The sequence below is a fragment of the Plectropomus leopardus genome, chromosome 8 (genome assembly GCF_026936395.1).
Source record: "Plectropomus leopardus strain MGB_pleo_1.0 chromosome 8, ASM2693639v1, whole genome shotgun sequence".
Taxonomy (NCBI): Eukaryota; Metazoa; Chordata; class Actinopteri; order Perciformes; family Serranidae; genus Plectropomus; species Plectropomus leopardus.
In genome coordinates this window covers 22,018,666-22,038,208 of record NC_142183.1, presented here as the reverse complement: position 1 = coordinate 22,038,208, position 19,543 = coordinate 22,018,666, and the positions used below count along the sequence as shown (strand labels likewise).

Sequence of the window (19,543 nt, the reverse complement as noted above, 5' to 3'; positions counted from 1 at the left end):
ACAATAAATAAAAGTCAAAGTTCAAAAAAGAAATCTTGCCTCAAGCCGAGGCCTTGCCATTACACTAAATGTACTGTGAAGGAAGATACATCACTGACCTTTTCTTTGAAAGTGACTCAACACACAGTATACATGTCCTGTATGTGCATCCTGGTGCTTCTCTCTCAGTAACATCATGAGAGCAACAGGCACTCCCTGTCATAAATCTACAACAAACACACTGCTGCTGTCTCACACACAGAGCAGAGCATCAGACAATAACTGTTAAGAGCTTTAACAACGCTGTAAACTCTTCCAGTACATGGCAGAGCCGATGGGGGAGGGACTCTGCTCCCTACTGTTTCTCCCTGCTGGCTCATTGTTGGATGGCCTGGATGTTTGCTTTGATGTAGAAACAGGAGGTTGGGTGCTTAATAATGCTCAGCTATCATTTGGTATTACTGACAATAAAAGGGCTGTTGCAATAAGTCAATCTCTCTAACAACAGTGAGACGACATAATTAAATCAATGTGTATGCAGTAGATGAACTAGTCAACAAAGATATTCCCCTGATTCTTTTCACCCCCTGCCCTCCATGTCTGTGGGGCAACATTAATTTCCTTTCATCTCCAACACTTTTCATTTGAGGAAAAACTAATATCATAGCTATTAAATAAATCATTACATTCTGTTTTCGATTTTAATCAGAGTAATATAACTCATAAAGTATCATAAAAGGTAAACTAATGAATATTAAACTTATTTTGCAATAGACATGTGTTTATATTTTAAGCTTGTTGCGCCATCTTCTGGCCAAATACTGTAGTTAAAAGTTGGTCAAAAGTACTTTCACCATTTCACAACAGGGGTCAAATTTCACCTTGACCATGAGTTGATATCACATCAGTGGAAAATTCAGGTCTGGTGCTGGTTGACTTTTTTACCATGATGAGAAAAATTTAGAAGACTATTACTGCTACTTTTACTTTGATGCATGGTACAGTTAATAAATATGAAAAGGGAGAACTACCACCTGTTATGGGAATTTCGCACGTTTATTATACACTCCACCATTCACCATTTATTTTCTTTCTCACTTGTTTAAAAAAAAAAAAATAATAAAAATATATTAAGCATAAGATAAGGCTGCACTTTCACAGCACAATTAATATTCTGCTTTAGTTTGATTTGCCAGGCAACCAAAGGACAATGCCCACTGCGACACTCAGAGCTCTAAAAGGGTCACTTAAGAACACTCGTCTTTTGAGACACAATTGCCATGATACTTCTGATAACAAAATTGTGTCTCTACAATTAAAAAAAGCACAATGTTTAACACACAGAATTAATTTGTGAATTATTGTGTACTCTGTAGACACAAAGGTGTGCAGAGTATGGTATAGTAGTAGGCTGCTTGTTATATTTCCATATGGTTACACAAAGAAAATATCCAGAGAACCATTTTGCTTGTTAGTATCAGATTTATTTACATATGTAAGTAGGAGATCATCTCCCTTGTGCAATTACTGGAATTCATCAACATCTTCAAATAACAGCAGAGATTCCTGTATTATGACACAGAAAATGCTAATATGAAAATGACCACTTCAATGCTTTGTATTTTTAAAGCGCGTTGGAACAAAATTGTGACGCAATACAACAAAATGTGATAAATCCAACATAATATCTACTGTTTAGAATGAGTGATGATTTAAAGCAGAACAATATTAAAATACTTAAGTTGAAATAATAATAATAAAAAAATCACTTCAGGTCATCAGTCATACTCTCACAAAATAAGATGCTCATCCATATAATTGAAAAAAAAAAAAAGAACTGTACTCAAACACGCTGCAAAAGCAAACACGCTGCAAGTTTAGGCACAATTTCAGTCATCCCACACTAAACTCTGCATGCTCACAGAGAAAAGCACTACACTACTAGAAATCTGTTAATTGCAAAATAAAAAAAAATGAAGCAAATGAGCATTATGAATCGAAATACCTTGTCAGTTTTATGAGAGGCAATGCTTAGGTAATTAGCTTGAGCAAAGGACTGACAAGATATTTCAACTTCCATCTCATGCCTTCGTTTACTATGGAACAAGGCAATGCACGCCGATGCACCCATAACGTGACAGAATGACAGTAATAAGACAAAGCAATAACATCTTAAGGGATGGCAAATGAAGCTTCTTCATATGGTGTTTTATTTGGACCAACGAGCTGGAAGAGACAGGAAGGGGAATAATAGAAGATGGTAATCCATCAGAGTAAGTCAGCTGGGAGGAGTATCAGTGCAGTGATGTCTCTGGGGCTGGTAGGCTAATACTAAAGGTGGTCCTCATTCCTCTCAGCCTCAGTGAATTTGCAGGGAGGCAGAGGGGACAGAGAAAAACGAGAAGGTAAATGAGCAACCAGAGGGAGAAAAAATGTGTGGTTCAGAGGTGCTACTGCACAGCTGGCATGGCTTCAGAAGCCCGAAGGTGTCAAAACATTCATGTCCCGGGGTTTAAGTTTGTGTGGCCGTGTTGGCGCTCGCTTGGCCTCGATGCCCGAGATTTCAATTTTGGGGGGCATGAAGTTGGCAGGGTCGTCTACCTTGAAGTTGACCTGGGGTTTGGTGCCATCCATGGTAGTGGATTTCTGCATACCGAAGTAGGATTGCAGTGAGAAGCCTGCGAGAGAGACGAGGAGGTGGAAGATGATGTTAATGACCAAACTCCAGCTGTTATAAAGAGAACATCTTTCGTGTCTTCATATTTAAGTTACTTTAACCTCCTTACGGTTGGGTGTGGTTTCCCAAATGTGAAAAAAAGGACTCACAAAACATTAATTACACATATTGTTTGTCCCGTGTTGGTCTATGTATTAAAACAAAATAGCTCCTGTGTAGTTATACAAATGATAAAAAGGCCCCATTTTGATTTTTGGGTACTGAGACATCCTGTTGTTCAAATTTGGATCGCAGATTGAGTCCTCAACAAAGCCCAACCCTGTCACTGGAAATCCCTGCTGGCTTGAAGAGCTGTTCATTTCCAACCAGGGTTCATTGGGTTCATCGTTGGAACCAGCGCTGAATGCCAACACCGCAAAAACAAACAGCGGGGCCTCACCAGTCTGTTGTGGCATGGAGTCAGATAAAATTTTCACCACATTCCCAAAGTAAATGCTGGGCGTCCCAGTTATAAAATATCAGTTTTCTCCCATAAAGCTATTTTAACAATTAAAAGTAATGTATGGCATGAATAGAATATCATGAAAATTATATACATTATAAAGTAAGTCACATTGTGAAAGGATTGTTTTTTTTACATAAAGCACATATTCATTTACTAGCTCAAATATTACAATTCATATATTTACCTTTTTTATTGTCGCATCTGTATGGGGGGAGGTGTGGGATTGTTGTCCTCTTCTTTGTCACTGTGCCTTCTGCACTAGGTTTATGCTGGTGTGGCTTTTTTCGGGATGCCATTGTAACGGTGACAGTCGTAGCTGGTGCACTGCCTTCAGATGTTACAGTTGCAGTTCATCTTCAAACTATCTGCGTCCGTATCACTGTTCTTGCGCGCTCATGAATTCTACACTGACAACTTCTTTGGAGATTGTTATGGTTTGAATGCAGTTGTTTTGTTTTTTTGGTTTGTTTGTTTGTTTGTTTGTTTGTTTGTTCACCTTCTGTCCCCTGACCATTCAAACTTTTTTTTTTTTTTTAAAATCATACCTGACGCTTTTTTATGTCCCAGAGACTGCAAAACACCCTTATGTTGGAACCGTTGGGGTTCAAGATAATGCTCTGAGATTCTCTGCTGACTACTGTCTGTTTGTACTGTAAAAAAATGACTGTAATACAGTCAAGATCCGAATGCAGGACTTGATATAAATCTCTTACCTGTGCTGGTTTCACAGCCAGGGTCAGTGGGGGACTTCTGTACCACAGGTCGATTTCCAAAGAAGCTCCACCTCTCTCCTCCTCCTCCCTCATTTCCTCCCATGTCTGTGCTGGGGTTGGGACTGTTGAGCTCTGGGGTGGTAAGAAAAGGTGAAGGGCTCAGCTGGAACCAGCTCCTATTCCCGCAAAACAAGAGTAACACATTAATATACTAGCATACACAGAAAGGATATGCCATAACAAAACATGGGCCATTTTGGGAAATGAAGCATGTTTTAATTAAGGACTCTGGTGCCACTGATTCCAACATAGCATTTCAGCAGCATGATACCTACCTGCGACTTAGAGCCGGTGATGTGTGGGGACTAACACAGGGGGTGACACTGGGGGTGACGGAGGGGGTGACAGATGGGGTGCCACTTGGGGTGGATTGTCCTGATGTTGTACACCTGTCCTCCTTGAAGTCCCCGCTTGGCATTCTCAACTTCTGCACAGACAGGAAAAAACAAGCAATTAAACAAACAATGAACAAATTATCTTCACTGACCCAGAATCAACCTGTACATTCAAAAGTAATTACAAAGGTTTTAACATTCTTAACCATGGCTGGCGGGTTGTTAACTTTGGACTTGTGCACCCTCTACAAGCAGCAAAACTCTGATCTTTATTTCCCCTCATGTCCATGTTGGACTAACGGCCCATGTTTGTGACAAATGCATTGGTCTTATTTAAATAGCAAACATGTCCTGAATACACAATGAAAAAGGTCAGAACTGTTTTTCTGCACCTGCAGACCAAAAAAAAATAATGTGCGTCACAAAACCTCAGATCCTATCACCTTTGAGCATGTGGTCTAGGTGGGAAAGAGAGAGAGAGAGAGTTGGGGCAGGGGCACAGAGAGAGGACCACTCTGTGATAAGTTTGGGGGATTTCATGAAACACATCAATATTAAACATTGCAGCCTTCATGCATGTTTTAAAAAGTTCATTACTGTAATGAATATAAACTGCTTGAAACTCATTAAGAAAACTGGCTGCTCTACTTGCAACACCTGCAAACCACAAGTCCAGCTGAATATAACCTTTGCATTACACCTCTTTTACTCAAACAATAAATATTCAAAACCAAGTTTTACATTCTGATAAAGCAACCAAATACATGTTCAACCATACTTGCCTTGACATTTAGATTTATTTCAGAAACTCTGGAAGAATATTTTAATGTTCAGTTTCCATTCAATGTAAGTATATTCCTATCCATATGTTGAGCATCCTTCCAAACATGTATCAGTATTGTAGTGGTCCTGTATTGTGCTCAGGGCAATGGCAGACTGCAAATGAATAAAATGAAATGCCAACATGTCTTTAAATTCCCTGCGGAAACCTTGGGTATGTAACCTGCTGGATATCATCACTGATCCAACCCAGCTGGACACCATCCAGCATATTCCAAATTAGGGTACAACAACATTTTGGCAGTTAAAACTGTGTCAGTGGATTAAAAGGTGGAGGGCATAGAAATCCCAATAATCACATGTTCAACGCTGTCTTTCTCATCCTATTTATAAAAGAAAGGCAGGTACATAGTACTGTGCAAAAGTCTTAGGCCACCATAAATGTGTTGTTTTAGCAAAGGTGTAATGAGGATATTTATATATTTGTTTTCTAGCCTCTTCATTAAGATACAAACAAAAAACATAGGGAACATGTACAATATATTAAAACACCAAAACCTCTGAATAAACTGGCTTCTTCAGACTTGAGGTAAAAATTAATTGTAACCTACTTAAAGGATATACATTGCTCCTTTTGAAATCTCTTGGGCAGACTATCTTGAAGTTTTCTTAAATAATCTCAACCTGCTTTAGCACTTCCCAGAGCTTTCTTTAGACGTGAACTGTTTTTATTTCCTTTCTCTGTCCAGGTTATGCTTCTACAGTTTACATGTGGAGTCTGTGGAGGACACTCCATCACAGTGAGTTTTTCATCTGCTGTTTTATTCTCCAAATATGATTTCACTGCATTGGCAATGTATCTGGGATAACTGTCAGGCTGAAAAGTAAAAGTAAAACCATCCCAAATCCAGACGTTTTCCAGAAGGCATGGCATAGTAGATTAAAATCTGTCAGTATTAAAGAACGACAATAAATATTGAGCTTTGGGCATGTCTTTAATGCAACGTAGTGTAAATACAGCAAAATACTGTAAATTTCATATTGTCTACTCTGGTAGTATTTAATAAACAGACTGCTTAGGAGTAAACAGACTATGTATAATTATTGCAACCTTGCGCTAAAATAACAAAGTTTGAGTACTTCCAAATACAATTTCTATTATCACTTTATGATAGCACAAGGCAGGCAGAAGCGGGGCTAGTGTGGATTATGTTTTTAAAAATCCGAGCAAATGTGAAAGTCAGTGGAACTGCAGCGAATTCATTTCCTCAACTGTGTTAACATATAGTTATCTTACTTGGTAATACACGAAGGACACAAGCCCAGGCTTGTGTTTATATTGTTTAAAAATGGGAGAAGTCTCTGGGAAACTTTTTTAATGTAATTTTTATTCTTATTTGACGTTGGCAAAATTACCGTTATGTGAAGGGCTAACATTGGTTCGCGGATGCTAAGCTAACCGTGGATAAACTGCCACATGACAACTGACGTCTTTTTACCCTATAAACCGATAGAGATACATACTGTGCTAAGGTTGCTTGAATACTGAGCTATTATATCAGTCTTTGTGATTCTAAATCTGCTATTAAACCAACAGTAGTTTAACTAAAGCAGATGTAGTAAGAGTAAACGTTATGAAGAACTCTTCGTTGGTTTGTTTACTCGCGTTAGCTCCAATGCTAGCTAGTCTACGATGTTGCTTTGCTACCGGCCTGCTTTCCGGTCGGAATGTACAATTTAGCTAGGGCTAAATACGATCGTTTCTTGACATACCTTTTTATGATATGATTTCTTTGACGTTCCCGTCCGTTGGATGCTTTGATTTTGTCCATAATTAGCTGTTTAAACACTTTTTTTTCTCGAAACGACAAAGGATGGCGTCTGTACACACTGCTGTGGGCCTCGACAAACGTCTCATTTGTAAGCAGCTCGCTGATTGGTCCATTTGAGAAAATAAGGGGGCTCGAGCCATTTCAGGGCGTTGCCTGGCAACATTACTGCCAGAAGCCCCTGTCTGCGGAGCCTGCACAGAGCTGATTATGTAATTTGTTTACCAAGATGTTTTTTTCCCCCATCTTTACCCTGCAGTCAGTAAACAGGCTAATCAATGACAGGCAACCTATAGCTTGTTTTGAGTAATAACACGGACACCATGATTCCTTTAGTATCCTTCATTATGTGCTTCTGACCTTGAGTGTTCAGCATCACAACATTGTGTGGCCTTATGTTGTTTTCCTTGTGACAGGTCAGCTGAGAGCACTTGAAACATGAGCATGGAGGGAGGTGGCATATTGGGCAGAGAAGCTGGCCAAGTTTAGGAAAAAAAAAACACAACCTTTGTGCACTGACAGCAATCGTTGCTAAACTTCCATCTGAACCCATGGTCAGAAGATAAAGCCTAACATTTCATCCTTACAGATAGTTAATATTTAACACTCAATTTTGTTTTTCTTTTTTTTTCTTTTTTTTTTTTTTGCAAGTCATAGCTTGATGACTGAGATGTAGTCTTGCTGTCAGTGCGCAAGGGGTGTTAATGGACTGCACTATGGTCATGAAAACAAATTTCCAGAGCTTGCGTAGCAATTTCACACTTCCAAACCACATTTCAGCAATTTGTTGAAATCTAAAAAACTAAATTTTGCCAACAGTTCACTGGTGGTAGAAAAAAAATGTGAATTAAAGTAAAAAACAAAACAAACAGATAAAAAAAACAACCTCATGTTTACTCCTGGTTTGTTACAGCCTAATAAGATCAAATTTTATTCATCCTAAGGAAAATAGCTGCATAGCAGTTGCAATAAAAAGTGGCAAATATAAAAAGCCTAAGTTAAAGGGAAACATTGGTATTTCTCCAAGACCTCATTTCCCCACATATTTGTGTCTAAACTGCTATTGGAAACAAAAACACTTCTGGAAATTGTTCCTGTATTGAGAGTCATAGCAGCAAAACAGGCTGCAATCTAAAGCAATCACAGAACATCAGTTTACATCCACTGAAAGTGTTAGTTTTTGTCACTGACAGGCTCATGTTGTTGTTGAACATGTCTGATAACTGCACTGAAAAGACTCCACAGAGAAGTGAAACATTTTTTTCTTTTTTTTTTAACTTTCTGCTGGTCTGTTTGATATTGTGACCATGTCTCTCTGAGGGAGAAGAGTTGTTCTGATATCTTGCAGACTTTTTCCCATAGTCAAAATCAGCTACATATTCAGCCGTGACACTGACAACACTAGACAGTGCTTTCTGTACTCCGACACAACACACTCTAACACGCACACCTCTCTTCAACTCTCACTGATGTTTCCACCATTGACACCTTCCATGACATTTTAAAACAAGAATTCTCTTTGAGTTAGACTTGGTCACAATGACAAACAGAGGGGCAAAATGTAAGGAACAACATTTCATTTCTCTGTAGGGTCCTTTCTGTTATGTTATTCGTCACTTCCGATAACAATGTGAGCCTTTCAGTGGCAAAAACAAGCACTTTTGGTGAATGTAATTACTCTGCTTAAATTCCCACAGGGTTTACACTGCAGCCTGTTTTGCCACTGCGGCTCTCTCAACACTTGACCAATTTCAAAAATTATTTGTGGTCTCTGTTATTCACATAGACACAAAAACATTCGAAAATAGGGTCCAGCTAAAAAAAATACCTAAGTGTCCCTTTAACAATTAGGTGTAAATAAGGCTCAAATCCAACATACAAACAATACCAAAATGAGGTTACACTTCACCATCAGACACACCTGTTCAGGTTCGTCAGGTATATCTGATGAAGATCATGCCTGTGATCTTTCATTTGCACCTGAAGTTTGTAATAAACCAGCAGTAAGCAAGAGAGTGTATAGGAGATCTTTTCTGTTTTTGTGTGTTTTTTTTTTCACTTTTATTCAAGTTGTGCTGCCCTCTAACACACTTCTCACACCTTCAGGTGGAAAGAGATATTTTCAGTTATTCATTGCAGTGATAAAACTTACACTGCTCCTTGCCACATCAAGGCTTGTACCTCACATGTGTTCATACTCACTGGCAATGTGCCGTAAAGGCGGGTCTCCTCAGTAGAGAGCCCCTTGTGGGGAGAATACCCGGCATCGGTGAGCCCTGCCTGGTGCTCAAACTTCTGGAGGTTCTCATGGGTCTGCTCTGAGGGAGGATGGGCACACAGTCAACAGTGAAGACAATATGAGTCAGTGTTTTAACATGCTGCACTCCATTACATCCTGCTGATACGCTGAAGATTGTTTTTCCAAATCTGGCAGCCAAGGCAGCGGCCATTTGGTGCAGCTTACGTAATTCTGGGACATGTAGTAAAGAAACTTAGTTTGTCTGTGCCTTTGTATCTTGAATGTCTTAGACATTCAAATAAATTAATGTTCTTCTTTGTTTTGTTGACTTACTGATCATAAGTGAGTTCATCAAAGAGGTGGCTTTGGCTTTCACGACAGGCACTGGGGACTTGACAGGCACTGCTGCATCTACCGTCAACATCTTCCCACCACTCTCTCTTTCCTGGTCACACAAGTGAACACAGTCATGATTATCATGCAAACTGGTTACATTACAAAGAGGAGCTAGTCAAATGTGCCCAGGCTGGCACCTTCAGGAAGTTTCACACAAGCCAATACAAACAGCATTTTGTTCAGGTGACCAGTTCAGAACAATGTGAACCAGATACTCAAAGCAAACGGGAAATCACCTCTGCAGTGTTCCTGAACTTGTGCTGTGGAATTACAGGGTCCTTCCATAAGATGTTGACACTGAAGTCTGAAGGGGGTGAATGTATGGGTGCATCCATGAGATCGTCATAGCTGACATTGCGCCGAGGCATTCCAATGGGAGACGAGAAAGCATTAAAGAGCCCGGACGACGTGCCAGGCTCAAGTGCTGAAAAATGAGAGTACAGAAGAAATTTTAGGACAAAAACAGCAATCCTTTTACAAGTGAATCCTTTGAAACCTGAGCAAATTGGCTTGATTTCTTTCAAAAACAAGAGAAGGAAATGAGCAACAAAAGAAGAAATTTGTCAAAAAGTACAAGAAAATTACCAGAAAATTAGCGTAAAAGAAAAGAAAAGAAGAAACACCAAATATAACAAGCAGGGCAGACAACACTTGGAAAAAAATGCTTTAAAAATATAATAATAGTGTAATTTTATTTTAAATACGTAATCATAATGAATGTATTTATATTTTTTCCATAGTTTTTTTCTTCCTTTTTTTCCAGAAAAAAAAATCTCCTGCTTTTTTAAAGATATTAATCTAATTCTATTAGTTTCTTGCACTTTGTGGAACATTTCTTACCAAACTGTTTCATGACTTTTCCCCCATGATTTTGAAAGTCATTGCACCCATTTATTCAGGGTTCAAAGGTTTAAATACTTGTGAAAGGTATCTGACAGCAGCATAAAAAGTAATGTTGCTCCAGGTTTCAGAGAGTTAAAAAATGTTAAGAAACCACACCAAATTCTTATTGACTGCATTACCTGGAATGTCTCCCTGTTGTGAGGTCATCTGGACACCAGATCAGATGGAGCTGACCACAAGAGATTGTAGGTTGAAGGTGTAAAGGTCCACTCTGCTTGGCTTTGGGCTCCCGAACACTTAATCACACAACATAACACAGTGTTGAACAAGGATGCACGTATAAATGACTGCTCCTTTGTAAGCAAAGTGTGTCATGCAACATAACATTGATGTCAGTCAGAAATGAGGTTCCTAAATGTTACTTGCGTGTTTTTATGAGCGCATGAAACACGTCAGAGACTGACTTTGGACAGTGCATAGTGTCCTGTTACTGACTTGCTCCAAATAGAATCAAAGAGTCTGGTTACAGCTCTGTCATTAATTTCAGTTTATGTAAGAGTCATCCTCATTTACCAGACTCTCCTCTGCCAAAAGCAAAGAAAAAACAACAACAACTGTGCATTAAAGCAGGCTCATTTTCACAAGAAAATGAAACTTTTTGATTTATGGAAATAGTAGAATAGAATGGAGCATGTCATTAGTTCCTTGTGGCATAAAATACAATGAAAGCAACAGTCATTGTGGCATAAAATACAATGAAAGCAACAGTCATTCGTCTTGCATTATGGTGTACCTGTCTACCTCTGTTATCAGTGCTCTTTATCAGCCTTGTCTGAGCTCACTTTCCGTTGCAATCCACCTGCATCTCCCTCGCTTAAATGAATGACCGTGCGCTGTATGCAAAACCATCATGTTAATGCCGGTAGATTTCACAGTTTGCAGATCTGGACCGGTGGCATTTTGTAGCCTATTCTGGTCTACTTTGCAGACAGCTGACATCTAACCGAACTGCTGCTGTTCACGTCAGCACTGTGGGGAGCCAGATACAGTGACTTGCAAAAACAGGAACCGAAGTCACGCCAACATGGGCGTGTGGGAATAACGACCAAAAAATCTGTAAACTATAATTAGCCTTTAGGATAATAACAATTTACATTTACCGAGGCCACCTGAGTAGGCTACTAAAACCTGTCGAGTATTTAAACATGAATTAACTGGTAACCTATGTTCCATATTGTCTACACGTTAATTTTCATTGTCATTTAAAATAATAATGTTCACTTTGCAGCATTTACATGAAGTACAATAGACAATACACTTGTCGTGCAGTATATTTAACACTCACCTGTCAATATTTCCTCTCCTGTCCTGCCGAAATTATTCCACAGCTGCACTGATTTCTTTGCCACAATGACGCCGACTTGACAGACTGAACGAACAAACACTGAAGCCTATATGTTTGCTCATCGGTTGGTTCATCCATGACTTTTGGACATGCAGAGTGTAAACAGACCGCTGAGCGCCGCGTTCACACGCCACAAGACTCCAGTGAACGCACCTTTCCGACAACCGAGCCTGCGGAAGTGATCATCCGAAACTTGGAGCCCGCAGCCTGTTTGGGAAGTGGTGCAACGTAAATGCAAACGAGAAGAGTAACGTTTACTGAGCAACAATACCAACAGGCAGTGATGGGACAATAACTGAGGTCTTTTACGCTCACAATACCACAGCGTAAAAATAATTAAAAAAAACCAAACAGATATTAGACATACTTATAATAAAACGTCCTGCATTCAACATACAATTACTGTAAAGTACCAAAAACTACTTATCATGCAAAATGGTCTTTTGAAGTATAATGTAGACCTATCTTATGCAATTCAATTGTGATTATTTATGCGTGAATGTGTACATCATTTTAATATTGCAGATAGTCTCTTTCTCTCTCTCTCTCTCTCTCTCTCTCTGTCTCTCTCTCTCTCTCTCTCTGTGTGTGTGTGTGTGTATTATAGCCAACAAACACACCTTTGTATAATATTAATCCTACTATAAGCCACTGGGCAGCTTGTGAAATCCCGCTATGAATCATTAACACTTTCTTGATATAATATGTTAATTTACTTGTTGATTATATTTGGTGTTATTACAGTAATTTGGATCTGGAAAGAAACTTATCAACCACTTGTAATGAAGTAAGAAGTAGCCTAGACCTTTTGCTTCTGAGGTGCAGTGAAGTAGAAGTATATATAAAGTAGCAGAAAAATGAAATATTCAGTAAAAGTACAAGCACCTCAAAGTTATACTTAATTGCTTGTGTAAAGTATATTTAAACCAGGGCAACTCAAATGTCACATTACAAAACTGAGATGGGCAGGCAGTAAGTCATGGTAGCGCTAGGATTATGCATGCTAATAGTTAGGATTGAGGTTAGGGTCTCCAGGGGATGAATGCCAATGTGTGTGTGTGTGTGTTTGTGTGTGTGTGTGTGTGTGTGTGTATTTGAGGGGGTGTGGAGGATTACAGCCTATGAGACTCAACTGATCTGAGACACCCCTGTCGTCACTCAACGTGAACACATGGTGTTTGGTGGGTTATTCACCTTGTAATCTCAGAGTCTGCGTGTAGCTTTCGTGCTCCTGGTATCTGATACATGTAAGTGCCGGTACAATGTCAGAACACATATGCAGATATTTGTTTATGTTGATTAGTACTAAAGAACCCATTAACTGTGTCTACAAGGTACCTTAACTGGTTACTCCCAGGCTAATTTTGCATGAGATCACAAGATACATGACCTGACAAATACTGTATTTCTTGCATTGGCAGCTCTGAGCCACAAGATAGCACTGTTGGTTTAGGACACAAACAGTAACAGACTTCAAACCACAAACATTTACTTATGGCTTCTGGATTTTTTTTTAAGCATTATTAACAACAATGAAATTGACAACATGCTGATACTTATCTTGTTTTAAGTAAGATAACAAAAGATAAGTGGACAAAAAGTTTGATTAATTTCAAATCTACATTAGTTGGATGTGCCTGTGTTGTTAGGCTGCAACCCTGTCTCCTAAGCTTCTTACTGAGTTACAGAGAGTCAGATGCAGCTTTGTTGATGCTGCCTGGATGTCCTGGAAAATCCTCTGACATGAGAAAGGAATTGGTACAGTGTGTAATGCTCCTTGGCTGATGTTGAGGCTGTTTTCAGAAGGCAAGACTTTTTTGACAAAACATGTTTTATTCAGCTCAAACAAATGAATTGGGTGGTATACACTAGTTGAATATTTGTTTGTTAAATAATCTCCCTTTTTCACAGCTCTTAACATGATGATGGTAAATAGAGCTTTTGAAATCAGTCATAGTTAAAGATTGTCACCCAAGATGCCCCCCAAGATAATCAACTTGAGTGAGTTAATGTAAATGCACAAGTTCATACAAGTTTGGGAAAGAAGGGGCAAACAGCTTCTTCAGGAACAATGAACTGGGGTGTATAAAGGAAAAGGTGCACACATTAAATACCAGTTTGTGTGTGTGTGGAAATGGTGTATGCATGTTCTTTTTGCACATACTCATCACTTACACACCAGGCCCAGGTATAATGATAATAATAATGAAATATAATAAAAATAATAATATGATAATATAATGCAAATATAAAATACTTCAATCAGAAAGCAGATTGTAGAAATTATCATGTTAGTTTGATAAACAAAACATGTTTAAACTTTATGACTCAATGGCGTGACAGCAGATTAGGTTGATTGAACATAAAAACATTGCGTACATTAAGTAGTCATTTTGGTTTAAGTGACAATAATATACTTAATACAATAAAAGCTCTTGAAATTGACATGGAAAAGTTATGTTACTTTAACAAAGAAGAATTCAGTATTCAGTAAGAAGGAAAATTGAGCACATAACCCTGGTTTTAGCTTCACTCCACTGGCTCCCAGTATCTTTTAGAATAGATTTAAAGATTTGTTTAATTGTTTTTAAAGCTCTTAATGGTTTGGGACTGGCCTACATTGCAGACTCTCTATCATTTTATATTCCCTCACAAGCTCTCAGATCCTCTATTGCTGGGTTTTTAAATACACGCAATCATACACGCAAGAAAATAGGCAGAGCAGCTTTTGTTCACTATGCTCCAAAATATGGAACAACCTTCCAAAAGCCATAAGAGAAGCGGGCTCTGTGAGTGTTTTTAAACAACAACTGAAAATCTATTTAATAAGTCTTATGTTAAATGTTATTATTATTATTATATTGAACATGAATAAATCATATTTAATCAACATGATTTTAATATGTGCAGCCAATGTACATATTTTTTTCACACTGATTCAACAGATTTTTTTTATTCAGTAGAATATTGGGTGGAGGGTCAGGCTGCTGAGATTCCTGGTCTCCTGGAGAATACAATAAAACAAGAATTTTGTAATATTTATTCAGCACATTTCATGCAAAGATGCAGCCCAAAGTGCTTAACAAGGCATGATCAGATGAAAACAAACAATAACAATACAAAAGAAACAAATGGCAATAATAGCTATAGAAATAAGTGAGACAAAAACAAACAAACAAACAAACAAACAAACAAAAATCTATTGCTATGGCCCTCCGCTACAATAGCTGTGCCCCACTGTCCCCAAACCTGCAATAATACTACTGTCTTAAAGAGGCTGTGGTGCAGTTCATTTTTAAGCAAGTCTAAAAGTAGCGACATCCTTTGTAACTAGACAGCCTAAGGCTTTGGTACAAACCACGTTGGGTCTTTTAAGGCTATGGTTCTTTTAAGGCTAAGGTAACAACTGGCCATGACCATAATGGGGTCCCTTGAAGTCTCACCTCAAGATATCTGATTGAAAATGCATTCTATGGATATCCACAAGTCTTTCTCTAAACTTGAGAAGGCTCGTTCACAGAAAATGTTTTGTTCCTTACAACCACTTTACACCTTCAAATTAAAGCTGTATATTTATCTTTTTAAGGACAACTATATTATTTGAAGAACAATAATTCACCCAACTTGTATAGATACATAACACATAGAAAGAGAATTGTTGTGGAGCTCAAAATAATAATTCAGTCTATCAGCCTATGCACATCAGATAATTAGTAATATTCACTTTAAAATATTTAATATATGGAGAGTATATTCGAATTTCTGACATCTAGTTATGACTTCTGCTTTTGGTGTGCCATACCCAAGATTTTTCTAATGGCCCCACCTGGCCACCCCTATGAAAAATTTATATGAGTGCCATTGGCATTAGCAGCTCTGAACCACAAGGTAGCACTGTTGATATAGCACAAACAATATCAGGCTTGGAAGAGAAAACAATTACTCACTGGTCCTTAGATTTTTAAATTTTTTTATTAAAAAACACTGAAATTTTCAAAATTCAGAAAACTTGGTTTACACCACATAACGCTATTCACAAAGACGAATGAAATGAAATAATATAGAACAGAGATATAGTATAAATAGAAGATAAATAGATAAAACATTTTATTCATTTCACATCAACATTCGCTCAAGGTGCTTTTGTTTGGGGGTCAGAGGTCATCTAAGCTTCTTATTGATCTGGGGAACCAAAGTCTGTGGTGGAAGAGGGCTCAGTTGGCCCGACTGTGGTGGAGGTTTTTGGTTTCCTGAAATGACAAGAAAGCAAGAAGGACACACATAAGACACATCACAACAGTGCTGAGAAGACATCATGCCACTTATTTCAGTTGTTTCTATCAAAAATGGTGATTCAGTTACAAAAATATATATTATTAGTGATTGGGTGGTCAGCGTATTGAGACATGGATTCATGTCTATAAATCTACTTACATGATAGAAGCCATGAGTTTTTGCACTGCCTTCAACTTGGGGTTCAGGCAATAGCGAAGGCCGTTGTTGTTGGTGACACTGTTAAAAGGAAGAGTAGAGATTAGCTCAGGTTAAGTCATTCTCTTCCCTATAGGAGATAAACAGACACATGCATGACTCCAGCAAGTAGACTTATGACGAAGTTTTAGTAGAATTCATTTTAATTTTCACTTTAACTGAAGAAAAATACAAACCTCCTATTAGCACAAAAAAATCCAATTTTGAAAATCTATTTTTGTGTTTATATCACAATATTGCATTGATCAAAGACTTTAAAGTCTTACACAATCTCCACTTTGTCACAGAAGATGGTTGCTTGGTAGATCTGGACGTCCTTTATGTCAGACATTGAGGTGATTTTGTTTCTGACACGCTGACACAGACACTGCTGTCCCGTTTGACGGTCTAGAGAGAGAAAAGGGGAAAAAAGCAAACAAATATTCAATTTAATTAGTTTTTTAAAATTCTTTTTCACTGCACAAATGAACCCTACTTTGTCTGTTAGAGTAGAAAATGAAGAAAAAGTATAAAAACTTACGCTGGGCTTTAGAAATGCAGACCATGACAGCCAGGAGAAGGAATACTTTCATGATGCTGGACATGGTTGGTTTCCTCTTTGGTCAAGATGTCACTGGTGCGAGTAAAAATCTTGTTCCTTGTGGTGGAGATGACAGAAGTGCAGCTTGAAAGATTAGCAAGCAAAGTTTGTTGACAGGAGATCTGTGAGGAGTAGGGGCTGAGGGGCTGATCTTAAATACTCTTTTCAGACACAAACCTCATCATACTTCCTGTGATCATGGGAATTTTTGGAGAGTGGAATGTGAAACTTCAACAACCACAAGAGAAAAAAAAACCCACGAAAGACAAAAAAACACTCGCTCTTTCCACTTGTCTTCTCTTGTGGTTATATTACTAATAATCTACCCAGATTCTACATTTTAAAAGTACATGTTATATGACTAATGAGAAAAAAACACAAAAACAGTTTAAATTATGAGTCTACATGTGCAACTAAACCATGACAACAAACCTATACCCACACTGTTTGTGTAAATTTTCAGACCTAAAAACAAATCCATTCGGACATGTTGCTCCCTTTTTTAATGCCATGATTAACAAAGATCCAAACAAAAGGGTCATGTCGAAATGATTTATATATATAAAAAAATCTAAATTAATGCTGGCATTTGAGTTACCTTTTTTAATTTCTCACTTACAATAAAAGGTTAATACAAAGATCATGTATAGTGCTTGGGGCCCATAGACACTGTAATATTCCCATTTATTAGCTATAGTCCCTAGTGTGACACTGCATTTTGTTATTCCTTTGTAGGCTATTAAACTCTTTCTTGTCTGGCTTTTTTTGTTTGGTTTTTGATATGTGAAAAAATAGTAACACAATCATTATTTTTTCAGATTATGTCTCTTCTGTCATAATCAGAGAAACAAAGTAAAATATAAAAGTAATAATTATTTGACATGTACATTGAATCAATACTACATTCATTTTTTATCAAATCAGTTGAGATTTGCATTGACTTTTTTTAGATTTGGTATTATAAAGTGTGGGCCGATGATCTTTACAACATCTGGCTATGTATGTATTTCATGTGCATCAGTGGTTAACACCTTCAGCGCCTGCAGCACCAAGTAAAATGTGTGAGAGTTTGGAACAATACAAAGGCTTTCATTTCTTTCCACTGTAGCTGCGTGGTAGTTACACTTTCATGACATTTGCGGTGTGAATAAGTCACTATTATCAGTATAATATGATGGATTCTGATTTTAATTTACTCATTATATTCTGAAGATGTTAGATATTATCTCCTCAGTCAGACAGACCTTTCTGTGGTCATAGGTTTGAAAGGAAAGGCTTGGTTTGAGCAGAAAGCATAGTCTGAACTTAAGTTTCAGTTTTATGTCCTCTTTCACTTTCTGTACAGTGAAGTTAACTGAAGTTACTTCACTTTTTTTTAACCTTCCCTATTTTTGATATCCTTCTCCTTTCTTCTGCCCTTTGGCAACAAAATTCCTCCTTTTTTCCTGGAATGTACTATATTATTGTAAATAACGAAAACAGGTGACTGTTAAAAGAATGATAAAGGACCCTAAAGGCAAAGCAAGGTGATTTCTCAGTTTTGAGATCAATAAAGTATATCTATCTATTTATTTAAGAATGCTGTAAAAGTCAAATACTGTATCTCCAAATTGGGGGTGTAATCCTACACAAATGTCCCACTTCGGTATGTACCTCAGTTTTGGGGTCGTAATTTGGTGAAACAAACAAACAATCAAAAAAAGGGCAGAAAATATACTTTATTTTGTAAAATCTAAACATTAATTGGTGGCTCACGGGCCAGAATTCTTACTGTAAGAGCTGAAGCACTCAACTCCTGGCATACTGTCAATAAGAAAAAAATAAATAATAAATGTTAATAATGTAATGTCTTTCTCCATCCTAACACTCTAGCCTCGTACAAACAGCCCAGCATCCCACTGCTAGCCAGTGGGGTTGCCTACACACATGCACACACGGCCAGACGTCTTTATACTGGGCAGCACTGAGTAAAAAGCACGTGTGATGCCACATTGTAACAGAGATTAAGCACTTTGACCATTATGCTGGCAGATTCACCTAACTACAAAAATAGATAGTATTGATCTAACAAGGCCTGTTTTTCAGATATCTATCTCTGTCCCCTAAAAACCAGGGTAAGTAAAACCAAAGCTGTTTACATGGTGTGAAACAATGGATGGATCATAGAATGGGTCTACTCAGCACGGGCACAGAGGCCCTTAAGTGTTGGGGAGGGTGGCCTTCACTTGCAAAATGTCACGTTAAATTAACATGTACCAACCAGGAAGAGACACAAAATGGCAAAAAAGGACACAAAATTTCCTCAAAGAAAAACAGAATAACCACAAGGAGACACAAACCCACAAAAAGATGCCTGACAACTACAGAGACACTAAATTACCACACATGACTCTTGCTCCAATGTAGGAGAGGTTGTAGGTCCCTTTGCATATCTGTTTCCACTTTAAGCATGGTGATTGTACATCTTTTAAAGAAGTGTGATACAATACAGAGTGTATCTATTGTTCACAGTTTGTCTGCACACAACTCTCAACATGGAACTAACGGTCCTAACAGCGCAAAAAGCAAACAGTGCTAACAGCGCAAACTGTGCTAACAACAGCAACAGTATTTACAGAACTAATGGTAGTAACCAGAGGGGAACCAGAGGGCAAAGTTTCCCCAATGAAGCCGTCCCTATATCAGCGGAAACTGCCGCATGAGAGCAGTGC

The 19,543-nt window shown here is 38.1% G+C and overlaps 2 protein-coding genes across 3 annotated transcripts; both read right to left on the bottom strand.

The window, feature by feature from the left end:
• Positions 1-1,441: 1,441 nt before the first annotated feature.
• LOC121947951 (putative monooxygenase p33MONOX) lies at positions 1,442-11,958 on the bottom strand. Of its 2 annotated transcripts, none has more exons than XM_042493156.2 (8): positions 11,702-11,958; positions 10,536-10,652; positions 9,750-9,937; positions 9,451-9,562; positions 9,081-9,196; positions 4,210-4,361; positions 3,875-4,050; positions 1,442-2,657 (listed from the first exon to the last, which is right to left on the bottom strand). In XM_042493156.2, the coding sequence occupies exons 2-8, from the start codon at positions 10,561-10,563 to the stop codon at positions 2,452-2,454; spliced, it is 978 nt and encodes a 325-aa protein (XP_042349090.2). In that variant the 5' UTR covers positions 10,564-10,652; positions 11,702-11,958; the 3' UTR covers positions 1,442-2,451. The 2 variants fall into 2 exon arrangements, with proteins under 2 accessions (XP_042349090.2, XP_087937309.1); XM_088081183.1 differs by lacking the exon at positions 11,702-11,958 and adding an exon at positions 11,150-11,308.
• Positions 11,959-15,714: 3,756 nt separating this feature from the next.
• On the bottom strand, positions 15,715-16,966 carry LOC121948435 (C-X-C motif chemokine 10-like). Its single transcript, XM_042493831.2, has 4 exons — positions 16,773-16,966; positions 16,519-16,639; positions 16,196-16,273; positions 15,715-16,011 (listed from the first exon to the last, which is right to left on the bottom strand). The coding sequence occupies exons 1-4, from the start codon at positions 16,834-16,836 to the stop codon at positions 15,936-15,938; spliced, it is 339 nt and encodes a 112-aa protein (XP_042349765.1). The 5' UTR covers positions 16,837-16,966; the 3' UTR covers positions 15,715-15,935.
• Between the last annotated feature and the right edge of the window lie 2,577 nt (positions 16,967-19,543).